At 37.8% G+C, this 23,700-nt stretch overlaps 1 protein-coding gene, 1 non-coding gene and 1 pseudogene across 4 annotated transcripts in view; all 3 read right to left on the bottom strand.

Annotated features, from left to right (window-relative positions):
* The window catches only part of LOC131485295 (E3 SUMO-protein ligase RanBP2), an 83,701-nt gene extending 65,571 nt beyond the window's left edge, over positions 1–18,130 (bottom strand). The window contains exon 1 of one of the 3 annotated variants that reach the window (XM_058684606.1): positions 17,944–18,130. In XM_058684606.1, coding sequence (XP_058540589.1) covers positions 17,944–18,015 — 72 coding nt within the window. In that variant the 5' untranslated portion in view covers positions 18,016–18,130. The remainder of the gene's footprint in view (positions 1–17,943) is intronic. The other 2 variants (XM_058684604.1, XM_058684605.1) reach the window with 2 other exon arrangements.
* On the bottom strand, positions 2,870–3,006 carry LOC131486452 (small nucleolar RNA SNORA42/SNORA80 family). The gene has a single exon (XR_009249353.1). It is a non-coding gene; the product is annotated as a small nucleolar RNA SNORA42/SNORA80 family (small nucleolar RNA).
* Positions 18,131–23,327: 5,197 nt separating the features above from the next.
* LOC131486412 (U6 spliceosomal RNA) lies at positions 23,328–23,424 on the bottom strand (annotated as a pseudogene).
* Between the last annotated feature and the right edge of the window lie 276 nt (positions 23,425–23,700).

Below are 23,700 nucleotides of genomic sequence, written 5' to 3'. Positions count from 1 at the left end.
ATAGCCAAGGGTTAATATAAGCAACCTTTGTCCTTCAAGGGATGAATGAATAAATAAAATGTAATATGCACAATACAAACAACAGAATGTTATTTAGCCTTAAAAAGGAAGGAAATTGTATCACAAGGTACATCATTGGTGAACCTTGATATTATACTAAGTAAACCAGTCAAAAAAACAAATACTGTATAAACTCACTTATATGAACTAACCAAAGTAATAAATTCATAGAAACAAAGTCAAATGGTCTCCAAAGGCTAGAAGAAGGGAAAAATGGTGAGTTGTGCAACGGGTGGAAAGCTTCAGTTTTGCAAGATGGAAATATTCTGCAGCTCTGATGCGTAACAATGTGCACTAACACTAATAAACTGCACACTTAAAAATGGTTAAGATGTAAACTTTATGTGGTTTTTTTTTTTTACAATTTATAAGCCCTAGGGAAAGGGACAGGTAAATGGACTGTGGAATGCTGGAGACTCAGCTGAAGTTGGAAATCTCAGATTATTTACAGTGGCACCAATTTAGAAATGCAAAGATAAAACAAATTACTCAAAAGAGTTTCAGAAACAGTATTTTAGTTTTTATAACCCAAAAGCTAATAGGAAGAGATTAACCAGACAAAAGAATAACTATTTAAATCAATTATATCATCTTATATAGTCCTATCACAATTGAAAAAAAGAAGGACAAATCCTTTAAAATTGACTCCAGACATCCAGTTTCCAGTCTGGTATATAAGAACTTAGAAGTAGCCACACTGCCCAAACAACAAGTAAGAAGCTGAACTAAAAAAACCAAAAAACAAAAAACACAGCTCTTTTTAGATCTATAATAAAAGAAGTTAGGTCACTAACTACCTTCCAAACTCGGAGATAAATACAGAGAATCAAACCTCACCACAGCAGAAATCCCCACAGGAACCAAAATCAACCAATATCAAGGTAGGAAAACCTAAATTGTAATAGACAATTGTTGGAAACTCAGTGTGGGCAAGTTTGAGAGATAAAAACGCCATCACATTACTTAAGTTCTACCAACTACATCGTGTCCAGCTGTAAGGAAAAAAAAAAAAATGACAAGACATACTAAAAGGCAAAACAAACAAACAAAAAAGTTTAAAGATAGAGCAAGTATCAGAACCAGACTCAGATATGCAACAGATACTGGAATTATATCAGACTGAAAATTAAAGTAACTATGACTAATACACTAAAGATCCCAAAGGATAAAGTAAAACAAATGAGCAATGTAAGCAGAGAGATAAAAATTCTAAAGCACTAAAAAGAAATTCTAGAGAAAAAAAATAGAAATGAAGAAAGCCTTTGATGGCTGAAGTAAGAATCTCCAAGCCTGAGGATATCTCAAAAAAAAAAAAAAAAAAAAAAAAAAATCTACAAAGTGAAAAGCAAAGAGGAAAAAAATAAGGAAAAATAAAATAATATCCAAGAATTATGGAACAACAAAAGGAAGAACATCCATGAAAGAGGACTACAATAAAAGAGAAGAGATGAAGGAACAGGAGAAATACCTGAAACAATAATTACTGAGAATTTCCCCCAATTTAATGTTACACAAAATCCCACAAATCCAGGAAGCTCAGATCCAGGATGCTCAAGGAACATCAAGCAGAATAAATGCCAATAATACTAATTCACCTACATATATCATATTCAAACAACTGAAAATAAAAGACAAATGACATATAAGCTAAAGAAAACAGACCTCACCTATAACAGAAACAAAGGTAAGAAATTAACTTCTCAAAAATTACACAAGCAAGAAAAGAGTGGAATGAAATATTTAAAGTTGAGAGAAAAAAACAACAAACCTAGAGTGCAATACTCCATGAAATTATCCTTCGGTAAGAAATATTTTTTTTTCTCACACAAACAAAACTGAAGGAGTTGCCAGTAGAGAAATCTTAAGTTCTCATCACAAGAAAAAAAATTTCTGTGGTGACAGATGCTAACTACACTTACTGTGGTGACCATTTCACAATATATATGAATACTGATTATGTTGTATGCCTGAAATTAATATATTTTATGTCATTTAAACCTCACTACATACATAAATCGGTAAAAATACATGGTTAGAAAAAGATATACCAATCTAACACTAATCAAAAGCAAACAAGCAAGAGTAGCTACATTGATTTAAAAAAAAAAAAAAAACACTTCAGAGCAAACAAAGTGATCTGGGATCAAGAGGAGCATTTTGATAAAGTGGTCAATTCTTCTCCTAGGAGACATAGAAGTTCTTAATGTGGTATGTATGCACTTACACACAGTACATGTAAGGTAAAAAACAAAACACTATATGTGTGTATATATACATATTAAAGATATATATATGATATAAATATATATATATGGAATATATATATATATATATTATATATATATATATATATGGAAAATATATGTATATGGAAACTTCTAGTTCCCTCTATCAGCAATAGACCCAGCAGGCAGAAAACCAGTAAGGACATAATTGAACTAAACAGTATCATCTATCAACTGGACATAATTGACATCTATGGACTACTTCATCTAACAACAAAATATACATTCTTCTCAAGCTCACATCAAACATTCACCAAAATATACATTATGGGCCATGAAACACACCTTAACAAATTTAAAAGAACAGAAATCCTATAATGTATGATTTCAAACCACAATCGAGTAAAAGAAAGATAGCTAAATAATTCCGTATTTAGAAATTAAGCAACAAACTACTAAATTATCCATGGCTAGAAGATGTCTCAAGACAAATTTTTAAGTAGTCTGAACTAAAAAAAGAAACATACTTATCAAAATTTGTGGGATACAGCAAAAGCACTGTCTACAGAGAATTTTTTTTTTCACACTGTACAGTCCCCTTCAGTGCTCACAGCCCACCAGTGAGGAGGCTGGGCAATGGTTCAGGGCTGCATGCTCCTCTGGCATGGGTACACTATGAAAGGCCCACAGAGAAGGGTCTGCCATCATTCCATCACCATGCACTAGAAAGAAATTTACAGCAACAAATACCCATATTAGAAAAAAATGTAAAATCAATTATCTAAGCCTCCACCTTAGGAAACTATAAAAAGAACAAATTAAATCCAAAATAGGCAGAAAGAAAATAAAAATTAAAGAATAACATGAAACATAGTAAGAAACAGATAAAATCAACAAAACCAAGGGCTGATTCTTTGAAAATACCAATAAAATCAATAAACATACAGTCAGGGTAATTTAAGAAAAAAGACAAAGGATGGAAATCACTAATACCAGAAATAAAAAAAGGGATCACTACAGACCCCATGACTAAAAAGAGAATAAAGGGCACCTATGTGGCTCAGTTGGTTAAGGGTCAAACTTCAGCTCAGGTCATGATCTTGTGGTTCATGAGTTCAAGCCTTCCATCAGGCTCTCCACTGACCAGGCAGAGCCTGCTTGGGATTCTCCCTCTGCCCCTCTCCCACTTGCACTCGCACTCACACGTGCTCTCTCTCTCTCTCTCTCTCTCACTCAAAATACTTTAAAAGCAAAAAATATTTTTTAAAGATAACACTATTAATAATTCAATGCCCATAAATTTGGTAACCTACATGAAATGCACCAATTCCTTAAGACATAATCTGTCAAAACTCACACAAGAAATAGATCTATATCTATTAAATAAATAGAATAAATAATAACCTTCCAAAACAGAAAGCACCAAATTCATTAGTGAATTCTATCACACATTTAGTAAGAAAGAATTTCTGGGGAAAAAATAAAAGAAGAAGAAAGAAAGAAATTCTGGGGCACCTGAGTGGCTCAGTCAGTTAAGCATCCAACTTCGGCTCAGGTATGATCTTGCAGTTCGTGAATTCCAGCCCCGTGCTGACAGCTCAGAGCCTGGAGCCTGCTTCAGATCGTGTGTGTGTGTGTGTGTGTGTGTGTGTGTGTGTGTGTGTGTGTGTGTGTCTGCCTGCCCCTCCCCCGCTCATTCTCTCTCTCTCTCTCTCTCTCACTCTCTCTAAAATAAATCAAACTTTAAAAAAATTAAAAAAAAAATAAGACAGAAATTCTATCAATTCTCTACAATCTTTCAGAGGATAAAACAAATAACTTTTAACTCATCCTTTGAGACCAGTATTACCTTAATACCAAAACCAGACAAAAACATTACAAAACTACAGACCAGCATCATTCACAAACATAGCTGCAAAAATCCTCAAAAAAATTTTTTAAAAACCAGCAAATTAAATCCAACAATGTATAAAAAGATTAATACACCATGACCAAGTGGGATTTATCTCAGGTATGTAAGGCTGGTTCAGCTTTCAAAAATCAATTGATGTATAATGTAATCCATCACATTAACAAACAAAAAGAAAGGAAAAAAAATATCTTAATCATGTCAATACATGTAGCAAACCATTTGACAAAATTCAACACCCGTTCATAAAAAAACAAAAACATTCTCAAAACCAGAAACAGAGGTAAACTTCCTCAACTTAATAAAGAGTAGCTACATTAACAAACAAAAAGAAAGGGAAAAAAATATCTTAATCATGTCAATACATGTAGCAAACCATTTGACAAAATTCAACACCTGTTCATAAAAAAACAAAAACATTCTCAAAACCAGAAACAGAGGTAAACTTCCTCAACTTAATAAAGAGTAGCTACAAAAACTAACATCAAACTTTATTTATATTTTTTTACTTTAAAATTTGTCAGGCACCTGGGTGACTCAATCAGTTAAGTGACCGAGTTCAGCTCAGGTCATGATCCTATGGTTCATGAGTTCAAGCCTCACATCAAGCTGTCAGCAGAGCCGGCTTCGGATCCTCTGTCCCCTTCTCTCTCTGCCCCTCCCCTGCCTGTGCACTTGCGTGCTCTCTCTCTCTCTCAAAAATAAACAAAACAAATTTAATTTTCATTAGTTAACATACAGTGCAATATTGGTTTCAATCTCTGATTGATTTATTTCGCTTAGCATATATTTTGGTTCCATCCACATCATTTTAAAGGCAAGATTTCATTCTTTGTGATGGCTGAGTAATACTCCATTGTTTGTGTGTGTGTGTGTGTGTGTGTGTCTGTCTGTATATCTGTATGTATATATATACATATATATACAGATGTATGTGTATATATGTATATATATACATACAGATATACAGACACACACACACATGTATATATATGTATATATATACATACAGATATACAGACAGACACACACACACACCAATTTTTTAAATGTTTTTTTAATCTTTATTTATTTATTTTTTTTTTTTAATTTTTTTTTTTCCCAACGTTTTTTATTTATTTTTTTTTGGGACAGAGAGAGACAGACAGAACATGAACGGGGGAGGGGCAGAGAGAGGGAGACACAGAATCGGAAACAGGCTCCAGGCTCCGAGCCATCAGCCCAGAGCCCGACGCGGGGCTCAAACTCACGGACCGCGAGATCGTGACCTGGCTGAAGTCGGACGCTTAACCGACTGCGCCACCCAGGCGCCCCTAATCTTTATTTTTGAGAAACAGCATTAACAGTGCAAGCGGAAGAGGAACAGAGACAGAGGGAGACACAGAATCTGAAGCAGGCTCTAGGCTCTGAGCTGTCAGCACAGAGTCCAACACGGGCCTCAAACTCACAAACTGTGAGATCATGACCTGCCCTATAGGAGTCAGATGCTTAACCGACTGAGCCACCCAAGCGCCATATACTAATCTTCTTTATCCTTTCATCAGTCAATGAACATTTGGGCTCTCTCCAAATTTGGCTATCGTTGACAATGCTGCTATAAACACTGGGGTGCATGGATCCCTTTAAAATTCGTATTTTTGTATCCTTTTGGTAAATACCTAATAGAGCAATTGCTGGATCATGGGATAGTTCTATTTTTTGTTTTTTGAAGAACCTCCATACTGTTCTCCTGAGAGGCTGCACCAGTTTGCAAAACAACTAACATCATACTTAATGGTAAGGAAGTCAAAGTTTTCTAAGATCAGGAACAAGGAAAGGATGCCCCTGCTCCTTTACATCATCATACTGGTAGTCCTAGCTGATACAGTAAGAAAAGGAAATAAAAGATACACAAGTTGGTAAGGAAGAAATAAAACTACTGTATCTTTGTAGACAACATGACTGTCCACGTAGAAAATCCAGAAGAGCTGATTAAAAAAATCCTGGAAATAATAAGCAAGTTCGAAGGATACAACAGTAATATAAAAAAGGCAATCGCTTCCCTATATACCAGCAATGAACAAGCAGAATTTGAAGATTTATATTAGCACCCCCAAAAATGAAATACAGTTCATCCTTGAACAATGCAGGAGTTGGGGTGCCAACCTTCTGTTCAGTTGAAAATCCACATATAACTTTTGACTCCCCCAAAATTTTACTAATAACCCACTATTGACTAAAAGCCTTACCAATAACATAAACAGGAGATTAATACATATTTTGCATGTGACATCATGTCATATTCTTATAATAAAACCAAAGAACAAACATTAAGAAAATCATAAAGAAGAAAAAAAAAGAAAACCATAGAAGAAAATACATTTACAATACTATACCTCATTTATTAAAAAAAATTCACATATAAATGGACACGTGCAGTTCAAACCATGTTGTTCATTGGTCAACTGTAGTTATATATCTAACAGAACAGGTGTAAGATCTACTAAGAGTAACTACAAAACTCTGATGAATGAAATCAAAGAACTAAATAAATGGAGATGTCCCATGTTCACGGGAAGATTTGATCTTGACAAGATGTCAGTTTTTCCCAACTTCATTATAGATTCAAAGCAATCCCAATCAAAATCCCAGTGAGTTATTTTGTGGATATCAACAAAGTGATCCTAAAGTTTATATACAGAGGCAGAAAACCCAGAGTAGCCAACACAACACTGAAGAAGAAAAAAGCTGGAAGAACAGACACTACCTGACTTCAATACTTACATAAAGCTAGAGTAATCAAGACAATGTGGTATTAGGTGATCCCTTCTCAAGTACTGACAAGATGGCAGAAGTGGAGCAAAAGAAGACCACCTTCCACAAATTCACCTACCGTGGCATGGACCTCAACCAGCTGCTGGATATGCCCAAAAGCAGTTGATGCAGCTGTACAGCACCTAGCAGCAGTGGAGGCTGAATTGGGGTTTGCGGGGGAACAGCACTCACCGGTGACACAGAGTCAACTGAGGTCTGACAAAGGAGCAAATGAAATATAATGGAGAAAATAAAGGGTTTGTGAACAACTGACATCCACATGCAAAAAACAAAAACAAAAAAATCTAGACACAGACCTTATACCCTTCACAAAATTTAACTCAAAATGGATCACAAACCTAATGGAAACATAAAACTATAAAACTTCTAGAAGATAACACCAGAAAATCTAAATTGACCTCAGGTTTGGTGATGACTTTTTAAGATACAACACCAAAGGCACATTCCATGAAAGAATGGATATGCTGTACTTCATCAAAATTAAAAATTTTGTTCTGGAAAAAAAAAGTTTTGTTCTGCAAAATACACTGTCAAGAGAATAAAGACAGGTCACAACTGGGAGGAAATACTTGTAAAAGAAACATTTGAGAAAAGACTATTATCCAATATACAATACTAACAACTGACAATAAGAAAACAAGCCAATTTTGGGAATGCAAGCTGGTGCAGCCACTCTGGAAAATAGTATGGAAGTTCCTCAAAAAACTAAAAATAGAACTACCCTTCCACCCAGCAACTGCACTACGTATCAGAATAGCCAATATCCAGAACACTTACAAACCAAATGCTGGCAAGACTGAGATGCTACAGGAACTCTCATTTATTTCTGGTAGAAATACAAAATGGTACAGACACTGTGGAAGACATTTTGGCAGTTTTTTATAAAACTAAACATATACGTATATATGATCCAGCAACGATGCTCCTTTGTATTTACTCAGAAGAGTTGAGAACTTAAGTGCACCCAAAAACCTGTACAGATGTTTATAGCCAAATCTTCAAAGCAACCAAAATGTTCTTCAGTAGATGAATAGGTAAATAAACTGTGATACATGTAGACAAGAGAATATTATTCAGCACTTTAAAACAAATCAACTTTTAGGGTACCTGGGTGGCTCAGTTGGTTGAGCATCTGACTCTTGATTTTGGCTTAGGTCATGATCCCAGGGTCGTGGGAACAAACCCACACTGGGCTCCAGATTGAGTGTGGAGCCTGCTTGAGATTCTCTCTCTTACTCTATCCCCCACCCAGTCTCTTCCTGGCTCACAAACGTGCTGTCTCCAGTAAAATTTTTAAGAATCTTTAAAATAAACGAGTTATCAAGTCATGAAGAGATATACAGACTTAGGTGTGCACTGCTGAATGGAAAGAGCCAATTTGAAAAGGCTACATACTGTAGGATTCCAACCATATGACATTCTGGAAAAGCAAAATTATAGAGACACTAAAAAGACAGTGGTTGCCAGGGAGGAGGGGGAAAGATGGATGAACAGGTAGAGCACAAAGGATCTTTAGGGAAATAAAACTACTCTGTGTGACACAATAATGGTGGATACATATCATTATACATTTGTCAAAACCCACGGATTGTACACCTTGAGTGAACCCTAAGGTAATCTATGGACTTTGGGTGATAATGAGGTGTCACAGTAGGTTCGATTGTAACAAGGACACCCCTCTGCAGGGAATGTTGATAATGAGAGGCCAAGCATGTGTGGAGAAAGGGAGTATGTGGAAAATATCTGTACCTTCTGCACAATATTGCTGTGAACATAACTGCCCTAAAACTGTGCAAAAAATTAAAAATTTTTAACTTTAATTCTCAACAAAATACTCTCATCAAAATGAATCCAAAACACATTAAAAGTATTATACACCCAATATATGGCCAACTGAGGTTTATCCCAGGAATGCAAGGAAGGTTCAATATTAGAAAATCAATCAAGAATACATCATTTTGGGGCACCTGGGTGGTTCAGTTGGTTGAGTGACTCTGGACTTTGGCTCAGGTCGTGATCCCAGGGTCATGGGATTGAGCCCCACATCAGGTTCTATGTGGAGCCTGAAGATTCTCCACCCCCCCACTTTGGATTCTGTGTCTGCCCCTCCCCCCCTTGTGCTCTGTCTATATCTCTCAAAAACAAACATTAAAAAAAAATTTTTTTAATAAAGTGAAATGGCAACATACAGTATGGGAGAAAGTATTTGGAAATTATATCCAATATATAATTTCTGCAACTCAACAAGAAAACAAATATTCAATTAAAAGCCCAAGACAAAGAACCTGACAACACATTTCTCTATAAAGAAAATATACAAATGGTCAGTAAGCCAGAAAAAGATGCTCAACATTATTAGTAATCAGGAAAATTCAAATCAAAACCACAATGAAAAACCACATCTATCAGGATGGCTAAAATTTAAAAAGAAAGATATAAAAAAAAGAAAATTACAAGTCTTGTCAAGGATGTGGAGAAACTGGAACCCTCTTACAGGCTGGTGGGGATGTAAAACGGTGAAGCCACTATGGGAAAAAGTTTGGGATTCATCAAAAGTTAAACAGATTATGACCAGCAATTCTATTCCAGGAAATATATCCAAAAGAATTGAAAACAAGGTCACAAATAGATATTCATACACCCATGTACACAGCAGCATTACTGCAAAATTCAAAAGGTAGAAACAACCCAAGTGTAAAACAATCTAGATATGAAAAGACAAATACTGTAAGCTCCCACTTACATGAAATATCAAATACAAGCAAATTCATAAAGAAAGATTTGCGGAGGGGCGCATGGCGGAGGGGCACATGGGGTGGCTCAGTCAGCTGGGCGTCTGACTTCAACTCAGGTCATGATCTCACGGTTTGTGGGTTCAAGCCCCGCATTGGGCTCTGTGCTGACAGCTCAGAGCCTGGAGCCTGCTTCAGATTCTGTGTCTCCTCTCTCTAGCCCTCCCCAACTTGTGCTCTGTCTCTCAAAAATAAATAAATGTAAAAAAAAATTTTTTTAAAGAAAGATTAGTGGTAATCAGAAGGTAAGAGGAGAAACCTGACTAGTTACTACTTAATTGTCACTAAGTTTCTACACAAAATTTTTTTTACCAAGTTTCTACCTGAAGTGATAAAAAGTTTCTAGAAATAGTCGTAGTAGTTGAACATTATGAATAGAACTAATACAACTGAACTGTACATTTAAAAGTGATTAAAATGAAGGAGCATCTGGGTGGCTCAGTTGGTTAAGTGTCCAACTTCAGTTCAGGTCATGATCTCACACTTCATGAGTTGGAGCCCCATGTTGTGCTCTGTGCTGACATCTCAGAGCCTGGATCCTGCTTCGGATTCCGTGTCTCCTTCTCTCTGTCCCTTCCCCACTTGCACTGTCTCTCTCTGTCTCTCAAAAAATGAATAAATGTTAAAAAAAATAAAATTTTTTAAAAAGTGGTTAAAATGAAGGCTGGGAAGATGGTGTGGTGGTGAAAGAGGACCCTAACTAAGCCTGCCTCATCCCACAGATAAAACTAGAGAACACGCACATCAGTGTAAGTAACACACAAAATGATCCAAAGACTAGCAGAACAAATTCCACAACTAAAGGTTGAGAAGAGGCCACATGGAATAAGGTAGAAAGGTGAGGAGACCTGGTTTAGGAGCAAAACGGACCATGGCCATCCACGGCTTGCAGCGAGTCAGTAGTGTAGTGAAGGGAAATACTTTATCACACCAGGGAGCCCTCATGGGGCAGATGAATTGCCATAATAGCTGGCTCTGAAAGAGGGGCCAAGGAATTTAAAAATCAAGATCTAGCTCTGAGAACCTGGTGAGCATTAGGAAGGGGAGTCCCCACCCTTAAAGTACCACAGCATACAGAGATACAGCATAGAAGCAGCAGTTTGAAAATCATCTGGGGCATATAGGTGAATGAGTTATTTATTCATCTCAGGGCATCCAAATTGGTAATGAAAAAACAAAACTTCCACTACTTGCAGATGACATGATACTAAACATAGACTCCACCAAAAAACTACTAGAACTGATAAATTCAGTAAAGCCAATATGCAGAAATCTATATGAAGCAGCAAACAGAAATTAAGAAAACAATCCCATTTACAACTGCACCAAAAACAACAAAATATCTACGAATAAATTTATCCAAAGAGGTGAATACTATAAAACAATGATGAAAGAAACTGAAGGTAACACACTCAAAAAATGGAAAGACATTCCACACTCATGGATTGGAAGAACAAATATTAAAATGTCTACTGACCCACAGCAATCTACATATTCAATGCAATCTCTTTCAAAATAGCAACAGCTATTTCCACAACAGCTCTAGCTCTATTTCCACAGAGCTAGAACAATCCTAAAATTTGTATGCAACCACGTAAGATCCCAAGCAGCCAAAACAATTCTTGGAAAAGACAAAAAAACTGGATGTATCACAATTCTGGAGTTAAGTTATACTACAAATCTGCAGTAATCAAAACAGTATGGTACTGGCACAAAAACAACACACAGAAGAATAGAATAAAAAACCCAAGAACAAACCCATAATTATATGGTCAATCTCCAACAAAGGAGGAAAGAATAATGCAATGAGAAAGTCTCTTCCACAAACTGTGTTGGGAAAACTAAACAGCTACATGCAAAAGAAAGAAACTGGACCACTTTTTTATACCAAACACACACACACACACACACACACACACGCACACACGCACACACAACCTCAAAAGGGATCAAGGACCTAAATGTGAGTCCTGAAACCATAAAAATCCTAGAAGAGAGCGCAGGAAGTAACTTCTCTGACATTGGCAATAGAAACCTTTTCCTGAACAGGTCTCCTGAGACAATGGAAATACAAGAAAAAATACACTACTGGGACAACATCAAAATAAAAAGCTCCACAGTGAAGGAAACAATCAACAGAATAAAAGGCAACTACTGAGCAGGAGAAGATATTTGCAAATGACATCCAAAATATAAGAATTTATACAACTCAACACCCAAAAAACTAATAATCCAATTTAAAAATGGACAGAAGACAATGTAGTAACATTTCTCCAAAGACGCCATACAAGATGGTCAACAGACACATGAAAAGATGTCCAATATCACTCATCATCCAGGAAATGCAACTCAAAACTACAATGAGATATCATCTCACCCGTCAGAATGGCATACGCGCACGCGTGCACGTGCATGCACACACACACACACACACACACACACACAAACACACACACAAAAGTTGACAAGGATGTGGAGAGAAAGGAGCCCTCTTGCACAGCTGGTGGGAATGCAATTGTGAAGCCAATCTGGAAAACAGCATGGAGGTTCCTCAAAAAGTTAAAATAGAGCTACCATATGATCCAGTAATAGCAACTATTGGCTATTTACCCAAAAAATACAAAAACACTAATTCAAAGGGATACATGCACCTCTATGTTTATCGCAGCATTATTTACAAGAGCTAAGTTATGGAAGCAGCCCAAATGTCTATCAATAGTTAAATGGATAAAGATGTGGGGGTGTGTGTGAAGTAACAATGGATTATTACTCAACCATAAAATAAAATGAAATCTTGCCATTCTCAACGACATGGATGGAGCTAGAGTATATTATGCTAAGTGAAATAAGTCAGTCAGAGTAAGACAAATTACCCTATGATTTCAATCAGTGTGGATTTAAAAAACAAAACAAGGAAAGGAAAAAAAGAGAGACAAATCAAGAAACAGACTTTTAACTATAGAGAACAAACTGATGGTTACCAGAGAAGTGAGAGGCAATGAAATAGCTAATAAGGATTAAAAACTTAAACTTATCATGATAAGCACAGAATAATGTATAAAATTGTTGAATCACTATATTGTATACCTGAAACTAATATAACACTCTACGTTAACAATAAATTAAAATAAAACTTTTTTAAAAAGGCATTAAAATGGCAAATATTGTTATATATATTTTACTACAATGTAAAATATCAATAACATAACATACCAAAATTCATCACACTATATACTTTAATAAATGAGTGGACTATATGGCATGGGAAATATATCTCAATAAAGCTGTAGAAAATATTTTATTTTGTATCAAAATAGTGACATATACTCAGAAAACTATTCCATGACCTTAGTATGACAGTATTGTGTGTACATCCTTAACAGGATATATTTTAAAAGAACTACAATCTTAAACTTCATTCAGTATTAACAAATACCTGAGAAAAACAAGTCAAGGACTGAACTGTAGTTCATCATAAATATTTTTGAAAGCAAAGAATGAATATAGCAGAACTGGGTACACAAGGCCTCTATCCCCCTCCCCAAATTCATAAATTTAAGATAAGAAGTAGTTTATGACAACTTTCTTCCCCTTTTAAAAAATGAAGATTCCCACAAGTTAAATGTCAACATATAATAGAAAAGCCAACTCCACTATTTTGCTTCCAAATATCTCATTAAAGAAGACAACCTTAAGATAACTGAACAGCAATTATTAAAGAATAATCTATAGAACAAATGGCGCCTGGGTGGCTCAGTCGGTTAAGCGTCCGACTTCAGCTCAGGTCATGATCTCACGGTTCATGGGTTCAAGCCCCACGTCAGGCTCTGTGCTGACAGCTCAGAGCCTGGAGCCTGCTTTGGATTCTGTGTCTCCCTCTCTCTCTGTCCCTCCCCTGCTCACTCTCTCTCTCTCTCAAAAATAAATAAACATTAAAAAAATTTTTTTAAAGAATAATCTATAGAACCATAAAATTGGGGGAAACATGATAATCTTCTGTCCCCATTCTGTTCATTTTATAAAGGAACTAAAGCCTTAAGGAAGTTAAGTGCCTTGTTTAAGGATACATAGATAGGAAGAAAAGAGCCAACATTATCCATAATTCAGTCAGTCCATGATTCAGGACATCCATGAATCAAGTCCATGATTCAGGACATCCATGAATCAGTCACTACTTCTCTTCATGACATTTTATGCCACTGTAAGCAAATATTTGAATTCATCTAACCTCCTAACTATCAGAACAGATGTAGGGCTGAAAATAAAAACACTGAGACCTGGAGAGATGCCACATTACCCTCATCTTGCACAGACAACTGACTCCCCACTCCTAGGTCCCCAACACCTCCTGGAAAGAGCTTAAGCAAATGGATTTGTTCTCAGTACAAACTAATGGGCTCCAAACTTATGGAGTCCTCTGAAAAGTATGAGGGCAGGGGTTATAGAAGCAGATATGCAAAGTTAAGATACTGAAATGATGTGTTCCCCAAACCCCTTCCTGTGGAAGATAAGGTTAAACACAGAACAAACGTAAGACTCAAGTAAAAGAAAAAAATATGGAGGATCAAACCAGAACCAACTTTCAGTTAACAAAAACATAGATAAGGGGGTAGAAATCAGGGCAGAAATCCTCAAATAACACAATGTCTCAGAACTGAAGGAAATACGTTTTCCAATTGAAAGGAAACTTCCAGGGGCGCCTGGGTGGCTCAGTCAGTTAAGTGTCCAACTTCGGCTTAGGTCATGATCTTACTGTTTGTGGGTTCGAGCCCCACGACGGCTTCTGTGCTGACAGACCTGAGCCTGGAGCCTACTTTGGATTCTGTGTCTCCCTCTCTCTCTACCCCTCCCTCACTCACGGTCTGTCTGTCTCTCTCTCTCTCTCTCTCAAAAATAAACATTTTTTAAAAAATGTTTTAAAAGAAAGGAAACTTCCAGAAAACCTACAAGATATCAATAACAAGAATCACATCAGATTTCTAACAATACAAATGATCAGAAAATGAAGCAATACTTTTAGAATCTGACAAACAAAACTATAAATTAGATAAAAGACTTCTTCAGGCATACAATGTTAAAAAAAAAAAAAAAAATTCCCAACCATTCCTTCTCAAAGCAAACATGATTGTGCTACACCAAAATAGAGGAAGTCAAGAGGACATGAGTTACAAGAAACCAAGAGTTTAATACAGAAAAAAAGTGAAGGGAATTCTAAGGATGATGATAAAGCAAAGTCCCAGGACTAGAACTGTGTAGCAGAGAGAAGCAGAAGTCAGTCCAGACTCCAGGAGTAAGACAAGAGTGCTCCAGAAGCAAGACACTTAAAAAATTTTAAGCTGAGGAGCACCTGGGTGGCTCAGTCAGTTAAGTGTCCAACTTTGGCTCAGGCCATGATCTCACAGTTTATGAGTTGGGAGCCCTGCATTGGGCTCTCTGCTGTCAGCACAGATCCCACTCCAGATCTTCTGTCCCTCTCTTTCTGCCCCTCCCCTGCTCATGCTTTCTCTCTCTCTCTCTCTCTCTCTCAAAAATAAACACTTAAAAAAAAAAAAAGCTGAAATTGACAGATTATGTGATCTCTTTGATCACACTTGAGAGTTAAACTGAGTTTGGGTAAAGAATTAGTAATACATGATTGATAACTAAACAAACCAAAACATAAAGCAAATATTAACTCCAGGAAAAATAAAACTACATATTGAAGGTGATTCAAATGTAAAAATATGCTATGATATGTACCTTCCCATAACTACATAAACACAAACTATTCATTTAACTAAAAATTACAACAACAGAACTAGAAGAATGAGGAGAAATAAGATCTGTGGACAGAAATCTGGAGGAACAGTGTAGAAAGTGTCTAAAATGTTGAAAAGGAGATGGAGAAATAAAAGTATGTATATATGTTGTTCACAAGTCTGAAGTATAGGTGGTAAGTGGCAGAACAAACAACTAAGAGCTGTCAGGTTGCCTCTGAGCAGTAGGAATTAGGGGTGTGGAATGGGAAGCCAACTGAACAGAAATCTAGGAAAACTAAATAGAAGCCAACTAGAGAAAGAAAAATTAAAGAAACACAAGCGATATTTTCAATAAGGACAAAAGCAGGTGTGAAGGAATAGAAAATGACAAAAGAGGAGACAAACAAATGAAAGCATAATGAAAGCCTGGGAACATAGGACTATGGACCCATCACTGCATTCCAGAAGTTGGACATCACAGAAAGCATAGTCAATTCACATGTGGTCAGTCTCTACTAAATTACGAGCCAAGTAAATACTAATCATTCTACTCTTCACAACCAGTCTCTGCCTCCTCCATCTCCCTTCCAAAGCACCCTGTTTTGTCCTTTCACTTAGACCTAAGTTTATAGAATACCACCACCTGTTATAAAAGTTACTCACTTGCTAATCAAAATCCCACTGAAATCCCCAGGTTCTAAAGTAAATGATTTCTCATGTTTGAAAAAAAAACATCTGATTAAAATACTACTCTTTAAATGTAAAACAGAGGTAGCCATAATAACCAGTCCTTCAAATTTTGCCCCGACCCCCTATTTGATGGAAAAGTTAGGTAGTTCAAAGAACATTCTAAATTCTGTCTAGACCAGTGCCTCTCAATCTTTTGGGAGTTAGAATCCTCACTAAAAATCTCATGAAAGCTCTAAACTTGCTTTTTAACAAGTGTATCAGTTTCAGTGGTACAGAAACCCGTAAAAAGTTCTGTTTTAGACTCTGACACCACGTTTGTGTTTAGGACTATGCCAGCAGCTTGAAATTACAGTCTCTATGTAGGTACTGATTTCTCTCTTCTGATGGAACAGGCTACTCCATTACTCCTATAAAAACTAAAACAGACCTACTACCAAAATCCTACAGAGACACCTATTTGACCTTTAACAAGTACCTTAATCTCTCCAGGTTTCAATATCCACTGGATTGTTGGGAACACAGCATATGATAACATATGCCTAGTAAATGATCGAAGCAACAATTATAGCTATTATAATCATGTCGGTCCCTGGATTTTTTTTAAATTTCCTAACACCTCTTTATTTTCATAGGCCCTCGCCGAGAAGAGACCTTGAATGACTGTTCTTACTATGTGCCAAGCATGGCTCTAAAAGTTTAATATGGGTCATCCTATATGCTCCTATCAACACCATTACTCCATCTTATTGATGAAGTGCAACTTGCCTATCAACACCATTACTCCATCTTATTGATGAAGCGTAACTTGCCTGAAATCATAGTTTATAAATGGCAATGCTGTGATTCAACTCCCAAGCAAACTGACTCAAGATCTTGTGCACACCACCCACCCTTATCCTTTTTCCCCACCCGCCACATTCAATCACTAAAATTCCAATGAATCCAAAATATATCTGGCATACTATCTTAAAAGAGGAAATATACGCTGAGCATGTTGTCAAAAAGCTTAAAAATTTTAAGCCATAGTAACAATGGCCCGTAAGAAACTCAGAATTCCCAAGACTGCGTTTGTCAAAAAGGCAAATAGGCCTCTTAAGAGCGGTGGGAATGGGAGCGAAGTGTGAAGAGTAGGAGCAGAACCGTTTCATAAACGCACAATGACAGATGCCTCAAAATAGGGGGACTTCCAGTGTCATGTGCGTGGTCAGGGAATTCCAACTGTAGTTGCCCCAGCTCCGGTCCGCTTGATGCTTACGACGGTCGCCCGTCAAAGAAGGAAAAAGCCCACCGGGGAGCTGCGTCAGTCCCCCGCTGGGTTCCATCGACCTCCAAAGCCTGAAAGATGCCGCTTCCACCACAGCGGGTAAGTGTCCGGGACACAAGAAGAAATCCGCCGCATATGGCAGGCGCCTGAACGCGAGAGACGAGGCCGCGCGGGCGCAGCCAAAGAACCCCCGGACGGGATGGGCCCTCGAGCGAAGACCGTCAGGAGCAGGCCAGGAGGAAGAGGAAGAGCAAGCGCCAACGGCAGCCCGCCGCGGACTCCCTCCTCCCCCTCCAGCTCGCGAGCGCCACGCCGCCCACCGGACCGCGCGAGCCGACCGGCGCCTCAACGCGCCAGGGAGCGGCGGCCGCCGGGAGCCATGACGCCGGCGCTGCGCCGTGCCATGGCAGGGCCAGGGCGGAGGCCGCCCGGCTCTCCAGGCCCCGCTCACCTCTCGGGGCGACGGGACAGAGCTCTGCACCGAGGCGATGTACCGCTCCACGTCGGCCTTGCTGCGCCTCATCGCGCCAGCGACCTAACTCCCAAGGCGCGGGAGGCCAGAGCCGAGGCCCACAGCGGTCTCCGTCTCCAGGAGCGAGCGAAGCGCCCGAAAGCCAGTGACGCAGCGTCGTCGCCGACCGAGGAGAGGTTCAGCCCGCGTGCGTGTTGCGACAGCACTGTGCGCCACGCCGACGTCGGCGTCGCTCCCGCCGCGAAGCCGACTGGCTGGCTCCGCCCTAGGCTCCGCGCGGTCCCTCCGAGACCTGGTGGGATTTGGGCTGTCAGAGCGTGGGTAGTGAGATTCCGGAAAGGAGAGTTCAACGCCGCGCTGGTTCCAAGGATTAGTCACTGGATCAACGAGATAATGTTTTCCCAGATGGGTTCTCAAAACTTTGGGCCGTTTCTTCGTAATCTTCATTACGCGATGCCGTGGAAAGAAAAAGCATTTTCAGCCCATTTTGGTGAGCGGGTAAATTGAAAAAACCTTTCTGGAGGCTGTTGGTTAAATAGATTATGTCGGACACGTGTGAATACGAAGCAATACATGTTAAAAATCCATGTTTTTTTAAAAAAAACATGTTATATGAGAAAATTTTAAGTGCATAATTAAAAGATAGGCCATAAATACAGTTTTTAGACTATTATAATGGAATAATTTGAATAGCCCCCCAGATTTATATATATTTCAATAGCAGAGCCGTATATACCCAAATATTTACACTAGTCATCTCAGGATGAGTCTTCTGTATTTTCCAAATCTTCAAAAATGTTTACTTCCACCACCACGCTCCCCCTCCCCCACGACCCTGAGACTGCTTTTATTGCATGGCTTTCTCAGAACGGGAATAAATCAACTTCTTAAGTCAAATATTCTGACAATGATAGTCCTCAACTTATATACAGGTCTGGAAAAAACTTATTTGAATTCAAATTATATTTCAACAATAAAGAATACATTTTCCATTTAGGGGCGCCTGGGTGGCTTAGTTGGTTGAGCGTCCCACTCTTGGTCTGGGCTCAGGTCATGATCTCACAGTTTGTGTGTGAAATACAGCTCAGCATCTGGCTCTGCGCTTACAGCTGGGAGCCTCCTTTGGATTCTCCCCCTCTATCTCTTTCTCTCTCTCTCTCACTCTTTTTCTGCCCATCCCTCGCTCACCCTTTCAAAATAAACTTCAAAAAATACATTTACCATTTAAAAATAGTACTTTGTTTTGATTAATTTATCTAATTTGTGAAATTACACAGTTTACTTTGAAACGGGAGGTTTTCCGTTCTTTGTATTTTTGCGGTCAGATACATCTTTCATACCTATTCTTTATAAGAAAAACACTACTGTTTTATAAATCATTCTGTTCTTGAGAGCAATTCAAAATGAGCAAAATTCTATAATGAACAAAAATTATTTTTCTTCCTGCAAAACCATTTTTGGTCAGGACCACTGAACCAGTACAAATGAAGTGAGCCATAACACCTACTAACAGTTTATGTGCATATAAGTGGGCGTCCCTCAATTGTTCTACCTCTGATGAAGGCAGGGAACTCTACACTAATCTACACAGCCCCTCCATCCAAACTTTCGTTACAGAAAACAATGTTACCAGCAGGCTTTTTAGAATATCCAGTGTAATACCAGCTTAGAACAAGTACCAGTGGAAACAAAAAACAGAAGAAAACTTTTAAAAATTGAATCATTATCCTCAGGAATATCTGAGTATATATTGTAACCATAAAACAAAAACAAGTCACTAAAAATGTTTACTTTTGAAATTTGATTTTTAAAATCTTAATTTAAGGATGCCTGGGTGGCTCAGTTGGTTGAACATCCGACCCTTGTTTTTGGCTCAGGTCATCATCTTGTGGTTTGTGAGTCCGAGCCCCACATTGGGCTCTGTGCTGACAGCTCAGAGCCTGGAACCTGCTTCAGATTCTGTGTCTCCCTCTCTCTCTGCCCCTACCCCACTCGTGCTCGGTCTCTGTCTCTCTCTCAAAAATAAACATTAAAAAAATTTTTTTGTAATCTAAAATCTTAGTTTAAAACAAGTTTTATGGGGTGCCTGAGTAGCTTAGTCTGTTAGGCATCTGACTCTTCATTTTGGCTCAGGTCATGATCTCACAGTTCATGGGTTTGAGCCCCTAGTCTGGCTCTCTGCTACATCAGGGAGGCTGCTTGGGATTCTCTCTCTCTCTCTCTCTCTCTCTCTCTCTCTCTCCTCTCTAAATAAATAAACATATTAATTAATTTTATAAAATATTTTCAGTGGTGAAGACATTAAGCATAAAAAGATCATATCCCTTTATACGTAAAGTCTTAATTATCTGGAAAATATCAAACAAATGAAATATGTTGAAATTTTTAACTGGAAGTTTATAATGTTATGGTTATGGATGATTTTTATCTTTTTTTAAATGTAGATGAAATACAATTTTATCCAATCATTTAAAATTAACCTGGCCTTGGGGCGCCTGGGTGGCGCAGTCGGTTAAGCGTCCGACTTCAGCCAGGTCACGATCTCGCGGTCCGTGAGTTCGAGCCCCGCGTCAGGCTCTGGGTTGATGGCTCGGAGCCTGGAGCCTGTTTCCGATTCTGTGTCTCCCTCTCTCTCTGCTCCTTCCCCGTTCATGCTCTGTCTCTCTCTGTCCCAAAAATAAAAAATTAAAAATGTTGAAAAAAAATAAAATAAAATAAAATAAAATAAAATTAACCTGGCCTCTTACAGGCCATCTCAGTCTCTCGTTTTTGGCTTTTCCATATTTTCCAAATTTTTTGGAGTAAATATTGCCTTTATAAAGAGAGAAGAGCAGCATTTTGTTTTGTTTTATCTCAATCATATTAGATGTGAATAAAAGAAAAGGAAATGGTTCTGAGATTAGTAATGTGACTAACATACATTAGAAATAACATGTAAAGAGAATATGGTTTGGGATGGAAGATCCTATTTTAGAAAGTTAATTTATTTTTCTTTAGGTGCCATTTATATATCCAAGTGAGGATGCCTAGTAGGTAGATGGAATAGTGGAATGAAGATCTATGATGGATTGGAAGTCGTAAACCTTAGGTGACAGTTGAAACTATGAGTTTGCCTTGGAAAGAAAGTTAGTAGTAACAGCCATAGATAACAAGTAAGCACTTGCGCTGTTCCATGTCCTTTTCTTAGCATTCACATGTATTAGTTCATTTAATTCTCAACAACTTGAGGAGGGTACTATTAAATATTATTATTCTTGGTTTTACAGATACAGAAACCAAGGAAGTGAGCAGTAAGCAACTTTCCCAAGCACACTTACCCAAGCACACTTAATTTTACTATATTACCACCATTAATCTGTTTTAGTCAAAAATTCTGAAAAGGAATGGGCCAAAAAGAGAATCTTCTTGAGGAACTTGGATGACTTTTCTTAAGTACAATTTAGTAAGCTTTAAAAACCTCAATTTTCACCAAATGAGAGGATGAGTCCGACCTTCTGGTCTTTAAAAATAGACATTCCTCTCCATGATGATGTCTATTCTAGCGCACATCTTTTCCCAGCATAAACCAGTTATACCCAAATTTATTCTCACAAGTAATTACCCCTCCCCCAAATCACATATCTAACTATAATGTTCTCTACAAGGAACTCCTTAGCACGGGGATGAATTGCACTCTTAACAGCTCCATCAGTCATGTCGATGCATTGCAAATTCAATTTGAATAAGAGTTGAATTCATAGAAATATTTGGCTTATGACATTTTTCATTAGCAGTGGTTTTACCTGATTAATCTGAGTCCTCAACTTCTGAATTAATTGAGCTAACAGGCATTTAACATTGATGCTGATAAAACAAGTTTCTTTCATCTCCTCATACACCTCTAGTATCTGTTGCTAATTAGCATCAATTGCAGACACATCTTTCATATATCACATGATTCCTTTTTACTTCAGAACCATTCATACTGTCAGTTTATCCCATCATTTTCTCAGTGCTACCAATTTGAATGATTCTACAGTAATCCCAAACTACTACTTTGTAGACAGCATTTTGAATATTCTCTTGGCTTTTGAACTTAATAGACATGATGAGATTTAAAATGTTCATAAAGGGGCGCCTGGGTGGTGCAGTCGGTTAAGCGTCCGACTTCAGCCAGGTCACAATCTCGCGGTCCATGAGTTGGAGCCCCGCGTCAGGCTCTGGGCTGATGGCTCAGAGCCTGGAGCCTGTTTCCGATTCTGTGTCTCCCTCTCTCTCTGCCCCTCCCCCGTTCATGCTCTGTCTCTCTCTGTCCCAAAAATAAATAAAAAACGTTGAAAAAAAAATTTTTTTTAAATGTTCATAAAGAACCTTAGGAACAAGAGAAACCAACATGATTGCACATTGCCATTTTTTTACTCATGGACATAAGTTATTTTCATTTTAAAACTTTTGCTTTGGTTGCATCTCTGAAAATAAAGGTTTTTGCATGTGCTGCTCTTGACATCCATATAACCTAAACTGTCATGTGCAGAAATTGATCCTTCACCCATCAACTGAGAAAGGATTTGCAACTATCACATGACAGCACAACCCTGCCTGGAATCATGTGAGGCAGAGCTTGTATAAATAATAAATTGAGAAATACATATATGTATGTACATTCTTTGCATGTATATATGTGTGTATATATGCACATACATATGTGTGTATGTATGTCTTTGGGAACTGAAACTCCCAAATCAGTGCTATCTAATATAATGTGACCCAACAAGTAACCTAAAATTTTCTAGAAACCACACTTTATTTTTTTATTAATTTTTTTAATGTTTATTTATTTTTGAGAGAGAGAGAGAGACACAGAGTGCGAACAGGTGAGAGGCAGACACAGAATCAAAGCAGGCTCCAAGCTGTCAGCACAGAGCCCGACTCGGCTCAAACCCACAAACTGTGAGATCATGACCTGAGCCGAAGTCGGACGCTTAACCGACTCAGCCACCCAGGCGCCCCTAGAAGCCACACTTTAAAAAGTAAAAACAAACAGGAGAAATCAGCTTTAATAATCTTTCATTCAACCCAATATATTCAAAATAGTGTAATTTCAACATGCATTTAATATAAACATTGTAAATAAGCTACCTTACATTCCTTTTTTTGTACTAAGCATTTAAAATTTGGTGTATATTTCACATTTACATCTTAATTCAAATGCCAGGTTTTCATCAGTAATACTTGGTCTGTATTTAGATTTCATAAAATTTAGGTTTGAAAAAAATAGATTAATATACTCAAGTTGTTCCAAATATACTTAGAAGTTTTCAGTAATTGTATATCAAGTTTGTTTGCTTACTTATTTATTTACGTATCTATCTAGTTATTTATTGTTAAATATGGAACACTTCATGAATTTGCATGTCATCCAAGCGCAGGGGCCATGCTAATCTTCTATCATTCCAATTTTAGTCTATGTGCTGCTAGCAGATATCAAGCTTTTAAATTAAATTAAATCAGAGGCACCTGGATGGCTCAGTCGGTTAAGTGTCCAACTTCGGCTCAGGTCATGATCTCACAGTTTATGGGTTCGAGCTCTGCGTTGGGCTCTGTGCTGATGGCTCAAAGCCTGGAGCCTGCTTCGGATTCTGTGTCTCCCTCTTTCTGCCCCTCTCCTGCTCATGCACTCTCTCTCTCTCTTTTTGAATATAAACATTTAAAAAAAATTTAATGAATAAATTAATTAAATCAAATTAAAAATTTCAT

The sequence above is a fragment of the Neofelis nebulosa genome, chromosome 9 (genome assembly GCF_028018385.1).
Source record: "Neofelis nebulosa isolate mNeoNeb1 chromosome 9, mNeoNeb1.pri, whole genome shotgun sequence".
NCBI lineage: Eukaryota > Metazoa > Chordata > Mammalia > Carnivora > Felidae > Neofelis > Neofelis nebulosa.
This window is presented reverse-complemented; position numbering and strand designations above follow the sequence as displayed.